The sequence below is a fragment of the Trachypithecus francoisi genome, unplaced genomic scaffold (genome assembly GCF_009764315.1).
Source record: "Trachypithecus francoisi isolate TF-2019V2 unplaced genomic scaffold, Tfra_2.0 Lachesis_group13, whole genome shotgun sequence".
Taxonomy (NCBI): Eukaryota; Metazoa; Chordata; class Mammalia; order Primates; family Cercopithecidae; genus Trachypithecus; species Trachypithecus francoisi.
Genome location: NW_022681458.1, coordinates 72,666,628 through 72,685,843, shown reverse-complemented (window position 1 = coordinate 72,685,843; position 19,216 = coordinate 72,666,628). Strand labels below are relative to the sequence as shown.

At 37.8% G+C, this 19,216-nt stretch overlaps 1 protein-coding gene across 4 annotated transcripts in view; it reads left to right on the top strand.

Moving 5' to 3' along the window:
• PPIG (peptidylprolyl isomerase G) overlaps positions 1-19,216 on the top strand; it is a 59,313-nt gene that overhangs the window by 28,804 nt on the left and 11,293 nt on the right. For all 4 annotated transcript variants that reach the window (XM_033231198.1, XM_033231200.1, XM_033231199.1 and 1 more), the window contains exons 8-10: positions 2,232-2,261; positions 2,352-2,491; positions 18,810-19,023. In XM_033231198.1, coding sequence (XP_033087089.1) covers positions 2,232-2,261; positions 2,352-2,491; positions 18,810-19,023 — 384 coding nt within the window. The remainder of the gene's footprint in view (positions 1-2,231; positions 2,262-2,351; positions 2,492-18,809; positions 19,024-19,216) is intronic.

Below are 19,216 nucleotides of genomic sequence, written 5' to 3'. Positions count from 1 at the left end.
AATTTTTGTATTTTTAGTAGAGACGGGATTTCACCTTGTTAGCCAGGATGGTCTTGATCTCCTGACCTCATGATCCGCCCACCGTGGCCTCCGAAAGTGCTGGGATTACAGGTGTGAGCCACCGCGCCTGGCCTGAACTCTATTTTTTTTTTTTTTATGGCTGAGTAATACTCCGCTATATGTATATACCATATTTCTTGATTCATCTGCTAGTGGACATTTGATTTGTTTTCATATTTTGACTATTGTGAATACTGCTGCAGTGAGCATTGGCATTTGAGTTTCTTTTTTTAGTTCTTTTGAATATATACCTAGGAGTGAATTGGTGGGTTATATGGTCATACTCCTTTTAGCTGTTTGAGAAACTTCCATACTGTTTTCCATAGTGGTTGCACCATTCTACATTCCAATTAGCAACGTACAGGAGTTTTTATTTTTCCACATCCTTGCCAGCACACTTATTTGCCACTCTGTATGTATCTGTAAATTACCATGAAAGCACCACAAGCTGTAATTTTTTAATTTTGGGATTACAAATAAGTTTTAGTGAGCAGGCAGACTTGCAAATAAAGTTATCAGTGAAGTGGGGAACAACTATGTCTAAATGCAAATCATACATATGCATTGTGACTGTAACATCTTATATGAATACACATAGTGTACACCTAGGTTTTTACATTTCTAGGTGATTTTAGTGAGTTGAAGTGAGTATAGTGTTACAATGAGGAAACAATAGTAGGTCATTAATTTTATAGTTAGGTAAACCTAAAAATTCAGGTATAGGTTATAATGTTTTCAGTGGTATTGTACATGCTTTAATCAAAGATTAGCATAAATTATGCTCCTTTTTTCAAATTTCTAATAGCTTTTTGATAAGGTTTTTTTAAAATAACAAATCTTATAAAATGCTAATCTTTAATTTTCATACCAGAGTTTTTTTGTTTTTTTTTTTTGAGACGGAGTCTCGCTCTGCCGCCCAGGCTGGAGTGCTGTGGCCGGATCTCAGCTCACTGCAAGCTCCGCCTCCCGGGTTCACGCCATTCTCCTGCCTCAGCCTCCCGAGTAGCTGGGACTACAGGCACCCACCACCTCGCCCGGCTAATTTTTTTGTGTTTTTTAGTAGAGACGGGGTTTCACCGTGTTAGCCAGGATGGTCTCGATCTCCTGACCTCGTGATCCACCCGTCTCGGCCTCCCAAAGTGCTGGGATTACAGGCTTGAGCCACCGCGCCTGGCCTCGTACCAGTGTTTTTAGTACTTATTCGAGTAGCAGCCTTCTTACCTACGTAGCTTTATGGTTGATGGTGGGGGAATGGGATTTTAAAAAAATAACTTCATTTGCCAAAAAATGCTTATTTTAATTTTTGTCCTAATTCTTAATCCAGATCTCTTGCAGGTGATTAAAGAACTTGTAAACACTCAGCTGGGCACAGTGACTCATACTTGTAATCCCAGCACTTTCAAAGGTCAAAGTGGGAGGATCGCTTGAACCCAGGTTTGAGATTAGCCTGGGCAACATAGTGAGACCCGTCTCTACAAAAAATACAAAAATTAGCCAGGCATGCTGGCGTGCACCTATAGTCCCAGCTACTCAGGATGCTGCGGCAGGATGATAGCTTGAGCCCAGAATGTTGAGGATGCAGTGAACCAAGGTTGTGCCAGTGCACTGCAGCCTGGACAACAGCATGAGACCCTGTCTCTAACCCAAAAAAATAAAAAAAACTTATAAACACAATATGAACTGTTTCTGTTCAAGTCCAACAGTATATGTCTGAGGACCATAAGAATATAGTCTGTGCTTAACTGTTTAAAATGTTAAGGTTGAAAAGCATTATGGTTAAACTCATACACTGGTGGAATTGTTTCATACATTTTGATATGTCTGCATAGTAGAACATTATACAATTATGACTATTCAGTAAGAACTCAAGTGCAAGAAACATGAATGGATAGAAATAACACTGAAATGTCTATTTTAGTTACATAAAAGTTTTCACAGTAAGTAGGTATTGCTTTTATAATTAGAACAAGTTTGGTAAATATATTATGTGGAAAGCATTTTGCCTTCGGTTCTCCTTAAGATTGAGGTAATATGATTATATTAAGATAGCAGTTGATGTCTTTGTTTTCAACTTTGTTTCCAATACAGTTATTTTCTTTTTCTTTTTAGAGATGCTAACTTTGTTTTTCTCTGACTTTGTTTTTATTCTTCTATCTGATGACTTCCAAAAGAACAACGAAACCAACTCCTCATTTAGATGGGTAAAGATTATTTTATTTATTTTACAATCTGTTTTAAATGAACCGTGAAATAAGAAGCTTTTATTTAATAATTTTTACTTGACACTTTAGGCATCATGTTGTTTTTGGACAAGTAATCTCTGGCCAAGAAGTTGTAAGAGAGATTGAAAACCAGAAAACAGATGCAGCTAGCAAACCGTTTGCGGAGGTACGGATACTCAGTTGTGGAGAGCTGATTCCCAAATCTAAAGGTAAAACGAAGTACATATTTCTAAGAATACTTACACATACAAAATAAGCAGAGACACTCTAAATAGTTGGCATGAAATTCTTACTCAAGCTGATATAAAAATGAGGTTTTTGTTTTAAAATGTATTTTTGTGCTTTTATTTTTTACTTTTTTAAGTTGACAAAAATTGTATATACTTTGAACAATATGGTGTTTTGAAGTATGTATACATTGTGGAATGGCTAAATTGCGCTAATTAACATATATTGCCTCACATAATTACCCCTTTTTGTGTTGAGAACTCTTAACATCTTAGCGGGGTTTTTTTTTTTTTTGAGACAGTCTCGCTCTGTCACCCAGGTTGGAGTGCAGTGGCATGATCTTGGCTCACTGCAACTTCCGCCTCCTGGATTCAAGCAATTCTCCTGCCTCAGCCTCCCAAGTAGCTGGGACTACAGGCACCCGCCGCTTTTGTATTTTTAGTAGAGATGGGGTTTCACCATATTGGCCAGGCTGGTCTCGAGCTCCTGACCTTGTGATCCGCCTGTCTCAGCCTCCCAAAGTGCTGGGATTACAGGTGTGAGCCACTGCACCTGGCCAGTGATTTTCAGGAATACAGTACATTGTTATTTGCTGTAGTCATCATGTTATACAGTAGAATTCTTGAACTCATTCCTCTGAGCTAACTGAAATTTTATATCCTTTACCAGCATTTGTCCAACACATTCCCTTCTCTAATCCCATGGGAACCACTATTCTCTCTGCTTCTGTGACTTCAACATTTTTAGATTCCACATGTAAATGAGATCATATGGTATTCGTCCTTTTGTGCCTGGCTTATTTCATATAACATAACTTCCTCTGGGTTCATTCATGTTGCTCCAGATGACAGGCTGAATAGTATTCCATTGTGTATATAAACCACATTTTTTAAAAAATCCGTTCATCTGTTGGTGGAAACAGGTTGATTCCGTATCTTAGCTATTGTGAATAATGCAGCAGTGAACATGAGAGTGCAGATATCTCTTCAACACACTGATCTCATTTCCTTTGGATATATATCCAGTAGTGGGATTTCTGGATCATGTGCAAGTTCTATTTTTAATTTTTTTTTTATTATTATACTTTAAGTTCTGGGATACATGTGCAGAACATGCCGGTTTGTTACATAGGTATTCATATGGCATGGTGGTTTGCTGAACCCATCAGCCCATCATCTACATTAGGTATTTCTCCTAATGCTATCCCTCCCCTAGACCCCCCACCCCACCCCCGGACATGCACCAGTGTGTGATGTTCCTCTCCCTGTGTACATGTGTTCTCATTCACCTTCCACTTTTGAGTGAGAACATGCAGTGTTTGGTTTTCTGTTCCCGTGTTAGTTTGCTGAGAATGATAGTTTCCAGCTTCATCCATGTCCCTGAAAAGGACATGAAGTCATCCTTTTTAATGGCTGCATAGTATTCCATGGTGTATATGTGCCACATTTTCCTTATCCTGTCTGTCATTGATGGGCATTTGGGTCTGTTACAAGTCTTTGCTATTTTGAATAATGCTGCAGTAAACATATGTGTGCATGTGTCTTTATAGAAGAATGATTTATAATCTTTTGGGTATATACCCAGTAATGGGATTGCTGTGTCAAATGGTATTTCTAGTTCTAGATCCTTGAGAAATTGCCACACTGTCTTCCACAATGGTTGAACTAATTTATGCTCCCACCAACAGTGTAATGGTGTTCCTGTTTCTCCACATCCTCTCCAGCATCTGTTGTTTCCTGACTGTTTAATGATCACCGTTCTAACTGGCATGAGATGGTATCTCATTGTGGTTTTGATTTGCTTTTCTCTAATGACCAGTGATGATTAGCTTTTTTTTTTTCATGTTTGTTGGCCACATAAATGTCTTCTTTTGAGAAGTGTCTGTTGATATCCTTCACCTGCTTTTTGATGGCGGCGTTTGTTTTTTTCTTGTAAGTTTGTTTAAGTTCTTTGTAGATTCTGGATATTAGCTCTTTGTCAGATGGATAGATAGCAAAAATGTTCTCCCGTTCTATAGGTTGCCTGTTCACTCTGATGATAGCTTCTTTTGCTGTGCAGAAGCTCTTTAGTTTAATTAGATACCATTTGTCAATTTTGGCTTTTGTTGCTATTGTTTTTGGTGTTTTAGTCATGAAATCTTTGCCCATGCCTATATCCTGAATGGTATTGCCTAGGTTTTCTTCTAGGGTTTTTATGATTTTAGGTCTTATGTTTAAGTCTTTAATCTGTCTCTTGAGTTAATTTTTGTATAATGTGTAAGGAAGGGGTCCAGTTTCAGTTTTTCACATATGGCTAGCCAGTTTTCCCAACACCATTTACTAAATAGGAAATCCTTTTCCCATTGCTTGTTTTTGTCAGATTTGTCAAAGATCAGATGGTTGTAGATGTGTGGCATTATTTCGGAGGCCTCTGTTCTGTTTCATAGATCTATATATCCATTTTGGTAGCAGTACCATGCTGTTTTGGTTACTGTAGCCTTGCAGTATAGTTTGAAGTCAGGTAGCGTGATGCCTCCAGCTTTGTTCTTTTTCCTTAGGATTGTCTTGGCTCTACAAGCTCTGTTTTGGTTCCATATGAAATTTAAAGCAGTTTTTTTCTGATTCTGTGAAGAAAGTCAATTGTAGCTTGATGGAGATAGCATTGAATCTATAAATTACTTTGGGCAGTGTGACCATTTTCAGGATATTGATTCTTACTGTCCATAAGCATGAAATGTTTTTCCATTTGTGTCCTCTCTTATTTCCTTGAGCAGTGGTTTGTAGTTCTCTTTGAAGAGGTCCTTCACATTCCGTGTAAGTTGTGTTCCTAGGTATTTTATTCTCTTTGTAGCAATTGTGAATGGGAGTTCATTCATGATTTGGCTCTCTGTGTTATTGGTGTATAGGAATGCTTGTGATTTTTGCACATTGATTTTGTATCCTGAGACTTTGCTGAAGTTGGTTATCAGCTTAAGGAGATTTTGGGCTGAGACGATGGGGTTTTCTAAATATACAATTATGTCATCTGCAAACAGACAGTTTGACTTCCTCTCTTCCTATTTGAATACCCTTTATTTCCTTCTCTTGCCTGATCATCCTGGCCAGAACTTTCAATACTACGTTGAATAGGAGTGGTGAGAGAGGGCATTCTTGTTTGCAAAGGGAATGCTTCCAGCTTTTGTCCATTCAGTATGATATTAGCTGTGGGTTTGTCATAAGTAGCTCTTATTATTTTGAGATATGTTTCATCAATACCTAGTTTATTGACAGTTTTCAGCATGAAGGGCTGTTGAATTTTATTGAAGGCCTTTTCTGCATCTATTGAGATAATCATGTGGTTTTAGTCATTGGTTCTGTTTATGTGATGGATTACGTTTATTGATTTATGTATGTTGAACCATTCTTGCATCCCAGAAGTGAAGCTGACTTCATCGTGGTGGATAAGCTTTCTGATGTGCTGCTGGATTCAGTTTGCCAGTATTTTATTGAGGATTTTCCCATCAATGTTCATCAGGAATATTGTCCTGAAATTTTCTTTTTTTCTTGTGTCTGCCAGGCTTTGGTATCAGGATGATGTCGGCCTCATAAAATGAGTTAGGGAGGAGTCCCTTTTTTGGAATAGTTTCAGAAGGAATGGTACCAGCCCCTCTTTGTACCTCTGGTAGAATTCGGCTGTGAATCCATCTGGTCTTGGGCTTTTTTTGGTTGTTAAGCTATTAATTACTGCCTCAATTTCAGAACTTGTTATTGGTCTATTCAGGGATTCGACTTCTTGCTGGTTTAGTCTTAGGGTGTATATGTCTACAAATTTATCCATTTCTTCTAGATTTTCTAGTGTATTTGTGTAGAGGTGTTTATAGTATTCTCTGATGGTGGTTTGTATTTCTGTGGGATCAGTGGTGACCTCCCTTTTATCATTTCTTGTTGTGTCTATTTGATTTTTCTCTCTTTTCCTCTTAGTCTGGCTAGCAGACTAGTCTAGCCAGAATCTATTTTGTTAATGTTTTCAAAAAACCGGCTCCTGGATTCATTGATTTTTTTTTTTTTTTAAGAGTTTTTTGTTTCTCTATTTCCTTCAGTTCTGCTCTGATCTTAGATATTTCTCCTCTCATGCTAGCTTTTGAATTTGTTTCTCTAGTTCTTTTAATTCTGATGTTAGGATATCCATTTTAGATCTTTCCTGCTTTCTCTTGTGGGCATTTAGTGCTGTAAATTTGCTTCTAAACACTGCCTTAGCTGTGTCCCAGAGATTCTGGTACATTGTCTTTGTTCTCATTGGTTTCAAAGAACTTACTTATTTCTGCCTTAATTTCATTATTTACCCAGTAGTCATTCAGGAGCAGGTTGTTCAGTTTCCATGTAATTGTGCGGTTTTGAGTGAGTTTCTTAATCTTGAGTTCCAGTTTGATTGCACTGTGGTCTGAGAGACTGACTGTTATTATTTCCGTTCTTTTGCATTTGCTGAGGAGTGTTTTACTTCCAATTATGTGGTCAGTTTTAGAATGAGTGTGACGTGGTGCTGAGAAGAATATATATTGTTGATTTGGGGTGGAGAGTTCTGTAGATGTCTGTTAGGTTCACTTGGCAGAGCTAGTTGAAGTCCTGAATATCCTTGTTAATTTTCTGTCTCATTGATCTGTCTAATATTGACAGTGGGGTATTTAAGTCTCCCACTATTATTATGTGGGAGTCTAAGTCTCTTTGTAGGTCTCTGAGAGCTTGCTTTATGAATCTGGGTGCTCCTGTATTGGTGCATATATATTTAGGATAGTTAGCTCTTCTTAACTGCATTGATCCCTTTACCATTATGTAATGCCCTCTTTCTATTTCTGATTTTTTGAGGAGCCTTCATTCGGTTTTCTAATAATGGCTATACTGATTTACATTCCCACCAACAGTTTACAAGAGTGTCCTTTTCTTCACATCCTCTCCCTTGTTTTTGTTCTTTTTTTTTTTTCATAATAGCCATTGTAACAGGTATGAGGTGCCATCTCGTTGTAGTTTTAATTTGCATTCCTTTGATGTTCAGTGACATTGAGCATTTTTGCCATATACTTGTTGGCCATTTGTATGTCTTCTTTTGAGAAATGTCTCTTCAGGTCCTTTGCCCATTTTTAAATCAGGTTGTTTTCTTCCTGATGAGTTGTTTGCATTCCTTGTATATTTTGGATATTAATCCGTTGTCAGATGTATCGTTTGCAAATATTTTCTTCCATTCCAGAGGTTGTATCTTCACTCTGTTGATTGTTTCTTTGGCTGTGTGGAACCCTATTAGTTTGATGTAATCCCATTTGTCTATTTTTGCTTTTTGTTGCCTGTGGTTTTGGGGTCATATCCAGAAAAATCATTGCTCAAACCAATGTCATGGAGCTTTTTCTGTGTGTTTTCTTTTAGTGGTTTTGCAGTTGCAAGTCTTATGTTTAAGTCATTAAACTATTTTTAGTTGATTTTTATATGCATTATAAGGGTCTGTTTTGTTATTTTACATGTGGATATCTAGTTGTTCCAGCACTGTTTATTGAAGAGCCTGTCTTTTCCCCATTGTGTGTTCTTGGCAATTTTGTGTTTTTAACCGTGTTTTATCCTACTTTTCACTTTGTTCGTTTACCATGAAGTCAGTTAAGTTTTTCTGATTATTAATTGGCAGTAATTTGCCCTTTTGCTTCCACTCGGTTTTTTGTTTTTTGTTTGTTTTTTAACTGTAGTTGTCTGAATAACCTAGTAAGTAAATACTCTAGAGGAAGAGCCTCTGGGGCTAGATGGCAATCGAAGAGAGGAAGATAGATTGAGAAACTTTAAGGGAATAAATTATTTTTTCTTTAAGCACTACTTAGATTCAGAAGCATCCTACATGTTTGAGAAGCTTCTTTTATTTAGACCAGACCATTTGATGCTAACAAGACTAATTTGATATATTGTCTGAAATGGTAAGAACTTTAAATATTTTAAGTCTTTATATTTGAAATATGTGGCTGATACTATTTTATTACAGATGATGGGCTTGACTTTCTAAAAATAATGAAGTGACATTACCTTCAAACCTGTATAGAAAGCAGTAAAACCTTAAACTAACTCTGTTCTTACTAATCTAGGGAATAATCATATCAGTAATTTCTTAGAGTTAGCACATTGAGAGTCATCTATAATGCTTTCTGATTCTCACAGTAACTCTGTAGTATTATATATCCCTATTTTACAGACAAAGATAATTAAGAAGATGAAGTTCTTTACTGTGTCAGGAAAAGAGACCTCAAACCCAAGTTTGAGAATTAGAGCTTTTTCTGTTATATGTTACTGACTCATTAAAGTTTAAATGTCTTTAAAATTTCTTAAGAATTACCCAAAGTAGATCATTCTCATCTCACTTTTTAGGTGTACTGATTTCCTCTATAATGTTTAGAAATAGGTACATTTTGTTTTGTTTTAATTTTAAAACACCCGAGATGGGCATAGAGAAGGCAAAATGATTATTTAAAAAAAATTTTTTTTTTGTCTGTATTCTATTTTTGAGTCTGCTAATTTTATTTTCTTCCATGTGATGTCAAATAAATATTTGCAGGTAAATTATTGCAATAAATTATTGCAGGTGTATGCTTCAGCTCATGGGATTTCTTGATATATATGAGACCGATTATCCTTTTTTACAAACAACAGGTGTAATGTATGCCTTTTTGCTTGAAGATTCAGTAAAAAACGAGATGTTGAGAATCTTTGAGTAATGTGCTACAAATGCAATTATTTACATTTAAAAAATACTTTAAAAAAGTCTGTAATGATATTTGTTACTTCTAAACCCTGAACCTACTGATGTTTAAACTTTAGAGTGTTTTTAGTACAGTAGGAATATTTTAGCTTAAGGCATTATTCTTCCCAAGTCATCTAGAAAATCTTCATCATTTATTCTCTACTTGACAACTAATTTTTAAAAAAAAAATACTTTAGTCTTTAAGGACGCTTGTGTTAGGATCTGTTGCCTCCTTATAAAAGTTAAGTGGCCAGGCACAGTGGCTGACACCTGTAATCCCAGCACTTTGTGAAACTGAAGCAGGAGGATCACTTGAGCCCATGAGTTTCAGACCAGCCTGGGCAACATTGTGAGACTCTTCTCTACCAAAAAAAAAAAAAATTTTTTTTGATTAACTGTCTGTAGTCCCTGCTATTTGGTAGGCTGAGGCAGGAGGATCACTCGAGCCCAGGAGTTCGAGGCTGCAGCCTGGGTGACAGAACAAGGCCCCGGCTCTAAAAAATATATAAATAAATAAAGTTAAGGATGCTGTGTGGTTTATATATTCAGAAAGAGATTGAGGTAACAAAGGAGTTTTTGGCCAGGTGCTGGCTCACGCCTGTAATCCCAGCAACTTGGGAGACCGAGGTAGATGGATCACTTGAGGTCAGGAGGTTGAATCCAGCCTGGCCAACATAGTGAAACCCTGTCTCTACTAAAAATACAAAAAAAAAAGTTTGCGTTTTAAACGATGAACAGTAATCATAGACTCTCTAATAAATTTGTTGTAAAGATGCTTTTGCTACCAAAAGGGCAGGACATGAATATTTGCCTAAAGGAGGAAGTAAATGAATGTAGCTCTTTATATATTACTTACATCTTTATAATGTGTTGTCATCTGAAGAAATAAATGATAGTTTTGCCCATGCTATTGGGGCCAGGAAGTTATGCTAAAAGTTGATGTTAACATCCAACTGTATGTCCCTCAAACTCATCTTGCCCTTATCAGTTTTAGCAATCTGAGATTGGCCCTGTATTTTTTATTTTTTATTTTTTTTTTGAGACGGAGTCTCACTCTGTTGTTGCCCGGGCTGAAGTGCAGTGGCTGGATCTCAGCTCACTGCAAGCTCCGCCTCCCGAGTTTACGCCATTCTCCTGCCTCAGCCTCCCGAGTAGCTGGGACTACAGGCGCCCGCCACCTCGCCCTGCTAGTTTTTTGTATTTTTTAGTAGAGACGGGGTTTCACCGTGTTAGCCAGGATGGTCTCGATCTCCTGACCTCGTGATTCGCCCGTCTCGGCCTCCCAAAGTGCTGGGATTACAGGCTTGAGCTACCGCGCCCAGCCTGATTGGCCCTTTATTAATATGTATCTTCCCAGGAGTTTCTAAAAGGTCAGATTTGTTTTGAGCCAGGCCTCCAATGCCTACTCTGTTCTGGATCATACTGTGAAAAGAGGAAAAGATCGTTAGTTTGAAAACACACACTTGGACCCCTGTTATTCCATATTCCTTCAGTTACCATTCAGAACATTGTTCAGGGTAGATTTTGTCATGCATCTTATGTAATCTTAAGCAGAGCTATATCTTACATCCACTTTGTAAGTTTGATGGCCTCCTTAAAATAATTGGAAACAGTCAAAATGCATTGTAACACTGTGGTATTTATCATCATTATATTTAAAACCTTGTATGAGAGATTTACACCTCTTTTTTTTAACTTCCTGAAAGAAAACAAAAAGACTTCTGAAGAAATCTGACTGTCTTGGTCCATCTGTATATGGTCTTTGTGAGTCTGGGCAATCAGTCTTCCTGGGCCTTTCTCTCTTTGCAATTTTGAGATTGGAAATCCTTCTTTTTGTGACTATTTGAGTGTGCCAGAGAAAATTCGAAGTCAGGGAGAGAAACCTTCCAGCAGATGCAGAGATGGAACACTGGAAGCTAATAAAAGCTACATCCTCTGTAGAGGCTCAGCAAAGGGCTGTCAGAAGTCAGAGTGGAGGGTAGAACACAGACCAGTACCTAGATTAAGGTATTTCCTGGTTTTTCGGGAGCTGACATGACCTCAGATCATGCTCTGCTCTTCAGAGTTCACTGCAGTTGTTAACCTGTTTATGCTGGAGGTTGCAAGTTTTTTGTGTGAAAAATCAGATCTTGGCAGTGACCTTGAGAAGTAGGATATACATAACTCCCACAAGCTTAGCGTACCAATAATGGAACTAAGAGATGAGAGGATTGCTATGTTACATAGTACACAGAAACACAAGAACAGAGTTGTGGCAACATGGTGGTAAGTAGTTGTATGAGAAGAAATGGCAGGAGGCAGATTGCCTGGCAATACAGAACGAATAGCACAATAGAGGAAGCAGCTGGTGAATCTTGTACTCAGGAGACAAGTGAAGAACACCACTAGAGATTCGTTTTTATGGTGACAGGATCCCATTTCAGTGTCCTTATTCTAAAAGTAATTTTGGCACTTTTATTGGAAAATAGTGGGATGTTAAACTTAGAAACAGTTTAGGAGATGAGACCCATAATGTGAAATTAAATTGTCTAAAGACCATTTTAGAAATACTTCTGTTCTTTATTTCAAATCTTATTTTGATGGTGATTTCAGAATTTGCTTCATTTTCAAGATTTCAAGTAAAATTTATTGGTGTAAATCTGTAGGTCTCAAATAAAAAACAAAGCAGCATTTTCTTTTTTTTTTTTTTTTTTTTTTTTTTTGAGACGGAGTCTGGCTCTATCGCCCAGGCTGGAGTGCGGTGGCCGGATCTCAGCTCACTGCAAGCTCCGCCTCCCGGGTTTACGCCATTCTCCTGCCTCAGCCTCCCAAGTAGCTGGGACTACAGGCGCCCGCCTCGTCGCCCGGCTAGTTTTTTGTATTCTTTAGTAGAGACGGGGTTTCACCGTATTAGCCAGGGTGGTCTCGATCTCCTGACCTTGTGATCCGCCCGTCTCGGCCTCCCAAAGTGCTGGGATTACAGGCTTGAGCCACCGCGCCCGGCAGCAGCATTTTCTTACATTAGGTTTTTACAAATAAAATACTCTGGAGTTATTTCTGGTTTGGTTATAATTTTTTTTTTTTTTTGAGACAGTGTCTTGCTCTGTTGCCAGGCTGGAGTGCAGTGGTTCAGTCATAGTTCACTGCAACCTCAAACTCCTGGGTTCAGGCAATCCTCTCACCTCAGCCCTCCAAATAGCTGGGACTACAGGTGTGCATTGCCATACCTGGCTAATTTTTGTATTTTTGGTGGAGACAGGGTCTCACTGTGTTGCCCAGGTGGGTCTCAAATTCCTGGTTCAAGCCATCCTTCTAACTCAACCTCCCAAAGTGCTGGGATTACAGGTGTGAGCTATGGAGTTTGGTTTTTAACCTTAATATTATACTAGTAAGTTCAGTGACTAATTGATAGGGTTACATCACACCATGCCCCCAAGTAAAGGGTCAGTGAAGATGTTTGGGAAATCATTCTACCTAATAATAAGCAAATTATGTAATCTTTAAACTAATTAACCAGAAATGGCCCGAGTTGAGATTGTTATTAATAACTCTCTGTAATTCCTTTTCATCCATTATGATTCTTAACTTGCATTGTGGTTTTTGCTGTTAGTATTATTTCATTTTACCTTAAGGATACTTACATGCTTGTAATAGAAATGCTGAAATCAATTTTGTGTAAGTAGTTAAGCAAGAAGTAGGGTTTTTTTTGTTTTGTTTTGTATTTTGTTTTTGTTTTTTTTTTGAGACAGAGTCTCACTCTGTCGCCCAGGCTGGAGTGCAGTGGCGAGATCTCGGCTCACTGCAAGCTCCGCCTCCCTGGTTCACACCATTCTCCTGCCTCAGCCTCCCGAGTAGCTAGGACTAGAGGTGCCCACCACCGTGCCCGGCTAATTTCTTTTTGTATTTTTAGTAGAGATGGAGTTTCCCCATATTAGCCAGGATGGTCTCGATCTTCTGACCTCATGATCTGCCCGTCTTGGCCTCCCAAAGGGCTGGGATTACAAGCTTGAGCCACCGCGCCCAGCCGGAAGTAGGTTTTTTTGAAGAGTCAGTTGAAAACAGCTGTTGCCATATTTGGAATTTAAAATTTTAATTTGAAAATATTATAATTGAGAAATTATTGTATATACTTATGGTATACAGCATGATGTTTTGATACATGTATACAATGCAGAATGATTAAATCAAGCTATTTAACATAGCTGTCACCTCAAGTAATGTTTTTGTGGTCAGAAATTTGAAATTTACTATCTCAGGAATTTTGAAATGTACAATACATTGTTATTAACTGTTCTCACCATGCTATGAAAGTAGATCTCACCAAACTTATTCTTCCTGTCTTAACTGAAACTTTGTACCCTATTTTTAAAATTTTAATACATTTATTTGGTTCAAAATTTAGAGTGTAAAAGGATAATCAGTGAAAATCTCTTTCAGTGAGTTTCCATTCTCACATTTTGTACATTATTCCACGTGTGTATGAATGTTGATCATATAGAATGAATTTCCTAGAAATAGAATTGCCAGTTTACAGAGGTCGTGTATTTGTAATTTGGTAGACACTGCTACCAGAATATAAGAGGATAAGTTGCCCTAAACCCTGTATAAAACTACTTATTATTGTAAAGTGTTTCACCTTTGCCAGCCTAATGAATTTTTTTTTAACAAATGCTAGTTTCAGTTCGCATTTCTCTGAGGAGTGTGATGTTCGTGTCTCCTTAAGAGCTATTTATGTTTCTTTTTATCTGAACTGATAGTTGATTCCTTTACAAAGCCCCTATTATTTACCATTCTTTTGTTCTTCCTTTCTGAAATTCAAGCTGCCTCCTGCTATTTCCTTTCTCTTTGGAGAACTTCCTTTAACCAATTTTTTTTTTAAAGGTTAGGTCTCTTGGTGACAAATTATTCTAGTTTTCTGAAAATGTCTTTATTTCATCAGGGTTTAGGGAATGGTTTCAGAATGAAACTGTTCCACCTCAGATCATCAGGCATTAGCGTTTCATAAGGAGTGCTCAGCCTAGATCCCTCGCATGCACAGTTCACAATAGGGTTTGTGCTCCTTTAAGAATCTAATGCCATCGCTGATCTGACAGGAGGTGGAGCTCCAGTGGTAAGGCTTGCTTGCCTGCCACTCACCTTCTGCTATATGACCTGGTTCCTAACATGTGACGGATCAGTACCAGGGACCATGGCTCTTCATCTCCATGTACTGACATTACGTTGACTATGTATATCGATAATACTGTTAAGTTAAATAATCCTTGAGAAGGATACAGTTTCAGTCATATTCTCAATATGCCTTAATCATATTTTAAAATATAGTTTAGCACACACTTTGAAACTCCAGCCACAGTCTTACAGAATCAATATTGATATTGTGATGTCTCCCAATTTTTTACCTTTTTACCCTTCTGTCCTTTAATGCCATCTCTTTCTCAATTATTTTCTCTCATTTTTTTTTCTGAGCAGACTTACACGAAAAGGAACGTAAATTAAATTTGCCAAATATCAAAAGAGAGAAACTTTTTATTTATTTATTTATTTTTGAAACAGAATCTCAGTCTGTCTCCCAGGCTGGAGTGCAGTGACGCAATCTCAGCTCACTGCAACCTCTGCCTCCCTGTTCAAGAGATTCTCTGCCTCAGTCTCCCGAGTAGCTGGGATTACAGGTACCCTCTACCACACTCAGCTAATATTTGTATTTTTAGTAGAGACGGGTTTCTTCATGTTGGTCAGGCTGGACTCGAACTCCTGACCTCAACCTATCCACCAGCCTTGGCCTCCCAAAGTGGTAGGATTACAGGCATGAACCACTGCACCTGTACTTTTCATTTTATCATGTTATCTTGCTTCACTAAAATGTTCTCTTCAAAAGCGATGTATAAATTAAATCATTGTTTATGAAATGTATTTAATACACTTGGTAAGTGGGCTTGCTGTTGTGTGGTATGGTTTTTTGTTGGTTTGGAGACAGGTTCTCACTCTGTTCCCCAAGCTAGAATGTAGTGGTGCAGTCATGGCTCACTGCAGCCTCGACCTCAAGTAATTCTCCCTCCTTGGCCTCCCAAAGTGCTGGGATTACAGGTGTGAGACACCATACCCCCGGCGACCTCCCAGGGTCAAGTGATTGTCCCCCCTCAGCCTCCCAAAGTGCTGGGATTACAGGCGTGAGAAGCCATGCCCCTAGCCAATGGGGTTGCTTTTTTTTTGTTTTTTTGTTTTTTAATTTCAAATACTAAATGGGCCTGCTTTTTATCAACTGCGATGTATTTCTCATAGGAAAGAATCTCAGTGGAAAATAAATAGAAATCAGAGCTGGTAATTAAAGATTTGTTAATTGTGGGGTAAAGAGTTACCATATTTTAACAAGTATATTTTATGTTTAAGTGTAGTATTTTTATTTTGCTTGCACAATTTTATGTTTTTATTTCATTATGAATTTCTTTGTTAGATTTCCTAAAAATTTGATTTTCCCCCCCTGCATATCCCTCAGGTTTATTAGTTTAGCATATATAAGTAGATTTTTCAGATTATATGTTTTTACATACCCACTCTGTCTTACTAGCAGCATTGGTATTGGATTCAGGTTAACAGTTGGGCTCATGAGACAAAATTAGCTTCCCCAGGCACTAAGGCTACTTACCCTTAAGAAAGGATATAGGACAGGAAACGGCATGGCTGGTACATCAACAGCATAGAAGAGCTCTCATGATTTCCAGGCACAGCTTGCGTATATCCCAAACACCTCACACTTGATAATGTACGTGTTCCTTAGAAACACAACTGGGTAAGGAAGGATTAACTTAGTTCAGTGAAGCCATTACATCTACAGTCTGTTCAGATTTTATACCTTGTTCCCTTTCTCCAGTGCAGCAACATCTCATCAGTACTGGAAAAGCAATCTGGACAGTGAACCAGAGTCCTTGAAGTTACAAGTAACTTCAGCCAGATTTTCATGTGTCTTGGGTTTAGTATATTCCTATAAATTATCAGTTATAAATTTCAAGGATGATTCAGGCACAGCAGCACACGTGCCTGTAGTCTTAGCTACTCAGGAGGCTGAGGGAAGGAGGATTACTTGAGCCCAGGAGTTTGAGGCCAGCCTGTGCAACACAGCAAGACCCCATCTTCATAAATATATAAGTAAATAAACAAGGCTAGGCATGGTAGCTCACACTTGTAATCCCAACACTTACAGAAGTTGAGGCAGGAGGATCCCTTGAGCACAGGAGTTCAAGACCAGCCTAGGCAACATAGGGAGAACTTGTCTCTACAAAAATAAAAGTAAAAAAATTAGCAGGGCATGGTGGCATACACCAGTGTTCCCAGTTACTTAGGAAGCTGAGACAGAAGTATCACTTGAGCCTGGGAGGTGGAGACTGTAGTGAGCTAAGATCTTCACTCTAGCCTGGGCAACCGAGCAAGACCTTGTCTCAAAAAAAAAAAAAAAAAAGGCAAGGATAAATTTGCCAAATACCAAATTTCAGATGTTCCTGAGGGTAAGGTGAGGCTAAAGGAAAGGTCACAAATCAGCTGTTAACCCTTTCAACTAAGGTTCTGTAACCAAACAGCCAACAGATAATCCAAAGATATATTTTCTTTGTTCTCCTTGACTTTTTATTATGGAAAATATTAATTTATACACAAGTGAATAAAATAGTATAACAAATACTTGTTCTTTACCTAGCTTTGGGAGTTTATGGCCAAACTTGTTTTACCCATCACTAGCCACTTTTCCCTTTCCTATTACTTTGAAACAAATTCCAGGCATAATATTTTATCAATAAATGTTATTTCTAAAAGATGATTCTTAAAAACAATACCATAATGATACATACATACACATCCCTAAATATAAAATATTCTGACAGTGTTCAAATTGTAACTGTTTCATTAATGTTAATTAATTTTTTGTTGTGTGAATCAATCCAAATAAAGTTCAGACATTGAAATTGGTCTTGTAAGTTGTGTTTTGTTTTTTAATAAATTCTCTTGCCATCTTGTTTTATGTTTCCTTGAAATGTATTTATCAAAAAAGGTCATTTGTCATGCAGCGTTTTCTATAATTGAACACACTGGATTTTACTAATTGAATACTTACTATGTTATGTAATGTTGATCAGATGCAGTTGTGACTTGAAAAAATTCCTTCTAGGCCGGGCGCGGTGGCTCAAGCCTGTAATCCCAGCACTTTGGGAGGCCGAGACGGGCGGATCATGAGGTCAGGAGTTCGAGACCATCCTGGCTAACACGGTGAAACCCCGTCTCTACTAAAAAATACAAAAAGCTAGCCGGGCGAGGTGGCTGGCACCTGTAGTCCCAGCTCCTCAGGAGGCTGAGGCAGGAGAATGGCGTAAACCCAGGAGGCAGAGCTTGCAGTGAGCTGAGATCCGGCCACTGCACTCCAGCCCGGGCGACAGAGCAAGACTCCGTCTCAAAAAAAAAAAAAAAAAGAAAGAAAAAATTCCTTCTAATGAAAACAGGAGTCACACAGGACAAGTTGTCTCAGTGTTCTGCAGCAGCCATGGTTATCAGTGCCTCACAAGAAGTTGTGAAACAATGATTTTTTTTGTTTGTTTTTGGTTTTTGAGACAGAGTCTCGCTCAATTTCTTTTTCATGTATGCCTGGAATGCTTCTGACAAAGAGCTATTTCCGTTCATCTATTTCATGAGCAAGTGGTGCAGTTTGTACCAGAAAGGCAGGATGAATGCTTTATACTTTATGAGTATCACTGTGAACTAATGGATTTCTATTATAATCTGATATATTTCAATTTATTGTAGTTCTCATCTATATATCAGTATTGTCCCATCTTTGGCCCCGGTTAGCCTCTTCAAATCCACCATGATTTGAATAAGTATATCTTTAGATAGGTCAAGCGCCTTCTAGTTTGTAGTATCTTCTTCTAATTCTTGTTATATTACACCTTCTAGCTTTACTTACTAATGTTAATTGAATGATCCTTTAAACTCTGAGTTTATTTGCCCTTTTTAAAGCTACTGCTTCCTTAACTGAAATAAAATTTCAATTTAAAATGACTTTTTGTAGAGTCCCCAAAACATTCTGTTCATCATGGGCAATTGACTTCCCTCTGTTATCAGTCTCCTCTTGAGCTAGATTTCTTAATTATTAGAAGACTGCTCGGGCATTGAAATATAAGCCCATGCCAAAGAAATAAATTTCTTACCTCTCCATGTTTCTTTAAAGCAGTTTTTCTGTTATTTTCCCGCACTAGTTCTGCCAATCTTGATAAAGAGGGAAAGTGGAAAACTACAAGATTAGAACGTGGGACTCTTGTTATTCTGTGCTTTTAGAAAACTTTCTTATTCAGATGTTTGATAACATTAGTTTAGCATTTTAGACTCACCTATTTTTTAAAGTTAGTTGGATTAATACATACAACTTTGACTGATGAATTCTGGAGATCTGGACTCTAATCCTAAGTCTCGACTGCTTTCCTGTACTTTCCAGTTCACATAGCTGGATGATCTAAGTGCTAAATACTGGACTCAGTGAGAATCTGCAGAAAATTTAAATCTCCTTCCACAAAGTTCGTCTAAAAATTGTTGATCAAAACCTTTTTGTTTTTATTAAAGTTAAGAAAGAAGAAAAGAAAAGGCATAAATCATCATCATCTTCCTCCTCCTCATCTAGTGACTCAGATAGCTCAAGTGATTCTCAGTCCTCTTCTGATTCCTCTGATTCTGAAAGTGCTTCTGAAGAGAAATCAAAGAAAAGAAAAAAGAAACATAGGAAAAATTCCCGAAAACACAAGAAAGAAAAGAAGAAGCGAAAGAAAAGCAAGAAGAGGTCTTAATTTTACTTTTCTAATGCTAGCTTTATATTCTGATTCCCTTTTTATAAATAAATCTGTTAGGATTTGGGGTCAATTATATGAAACTGTTAAAATAGTGAGAAATATAGCATGGAGCCGTAAGACTTTTGATATTCTATAGTTTGTAGATTAAATTTTGGGTACATTCATTTTCTTTTGAAACAAAAC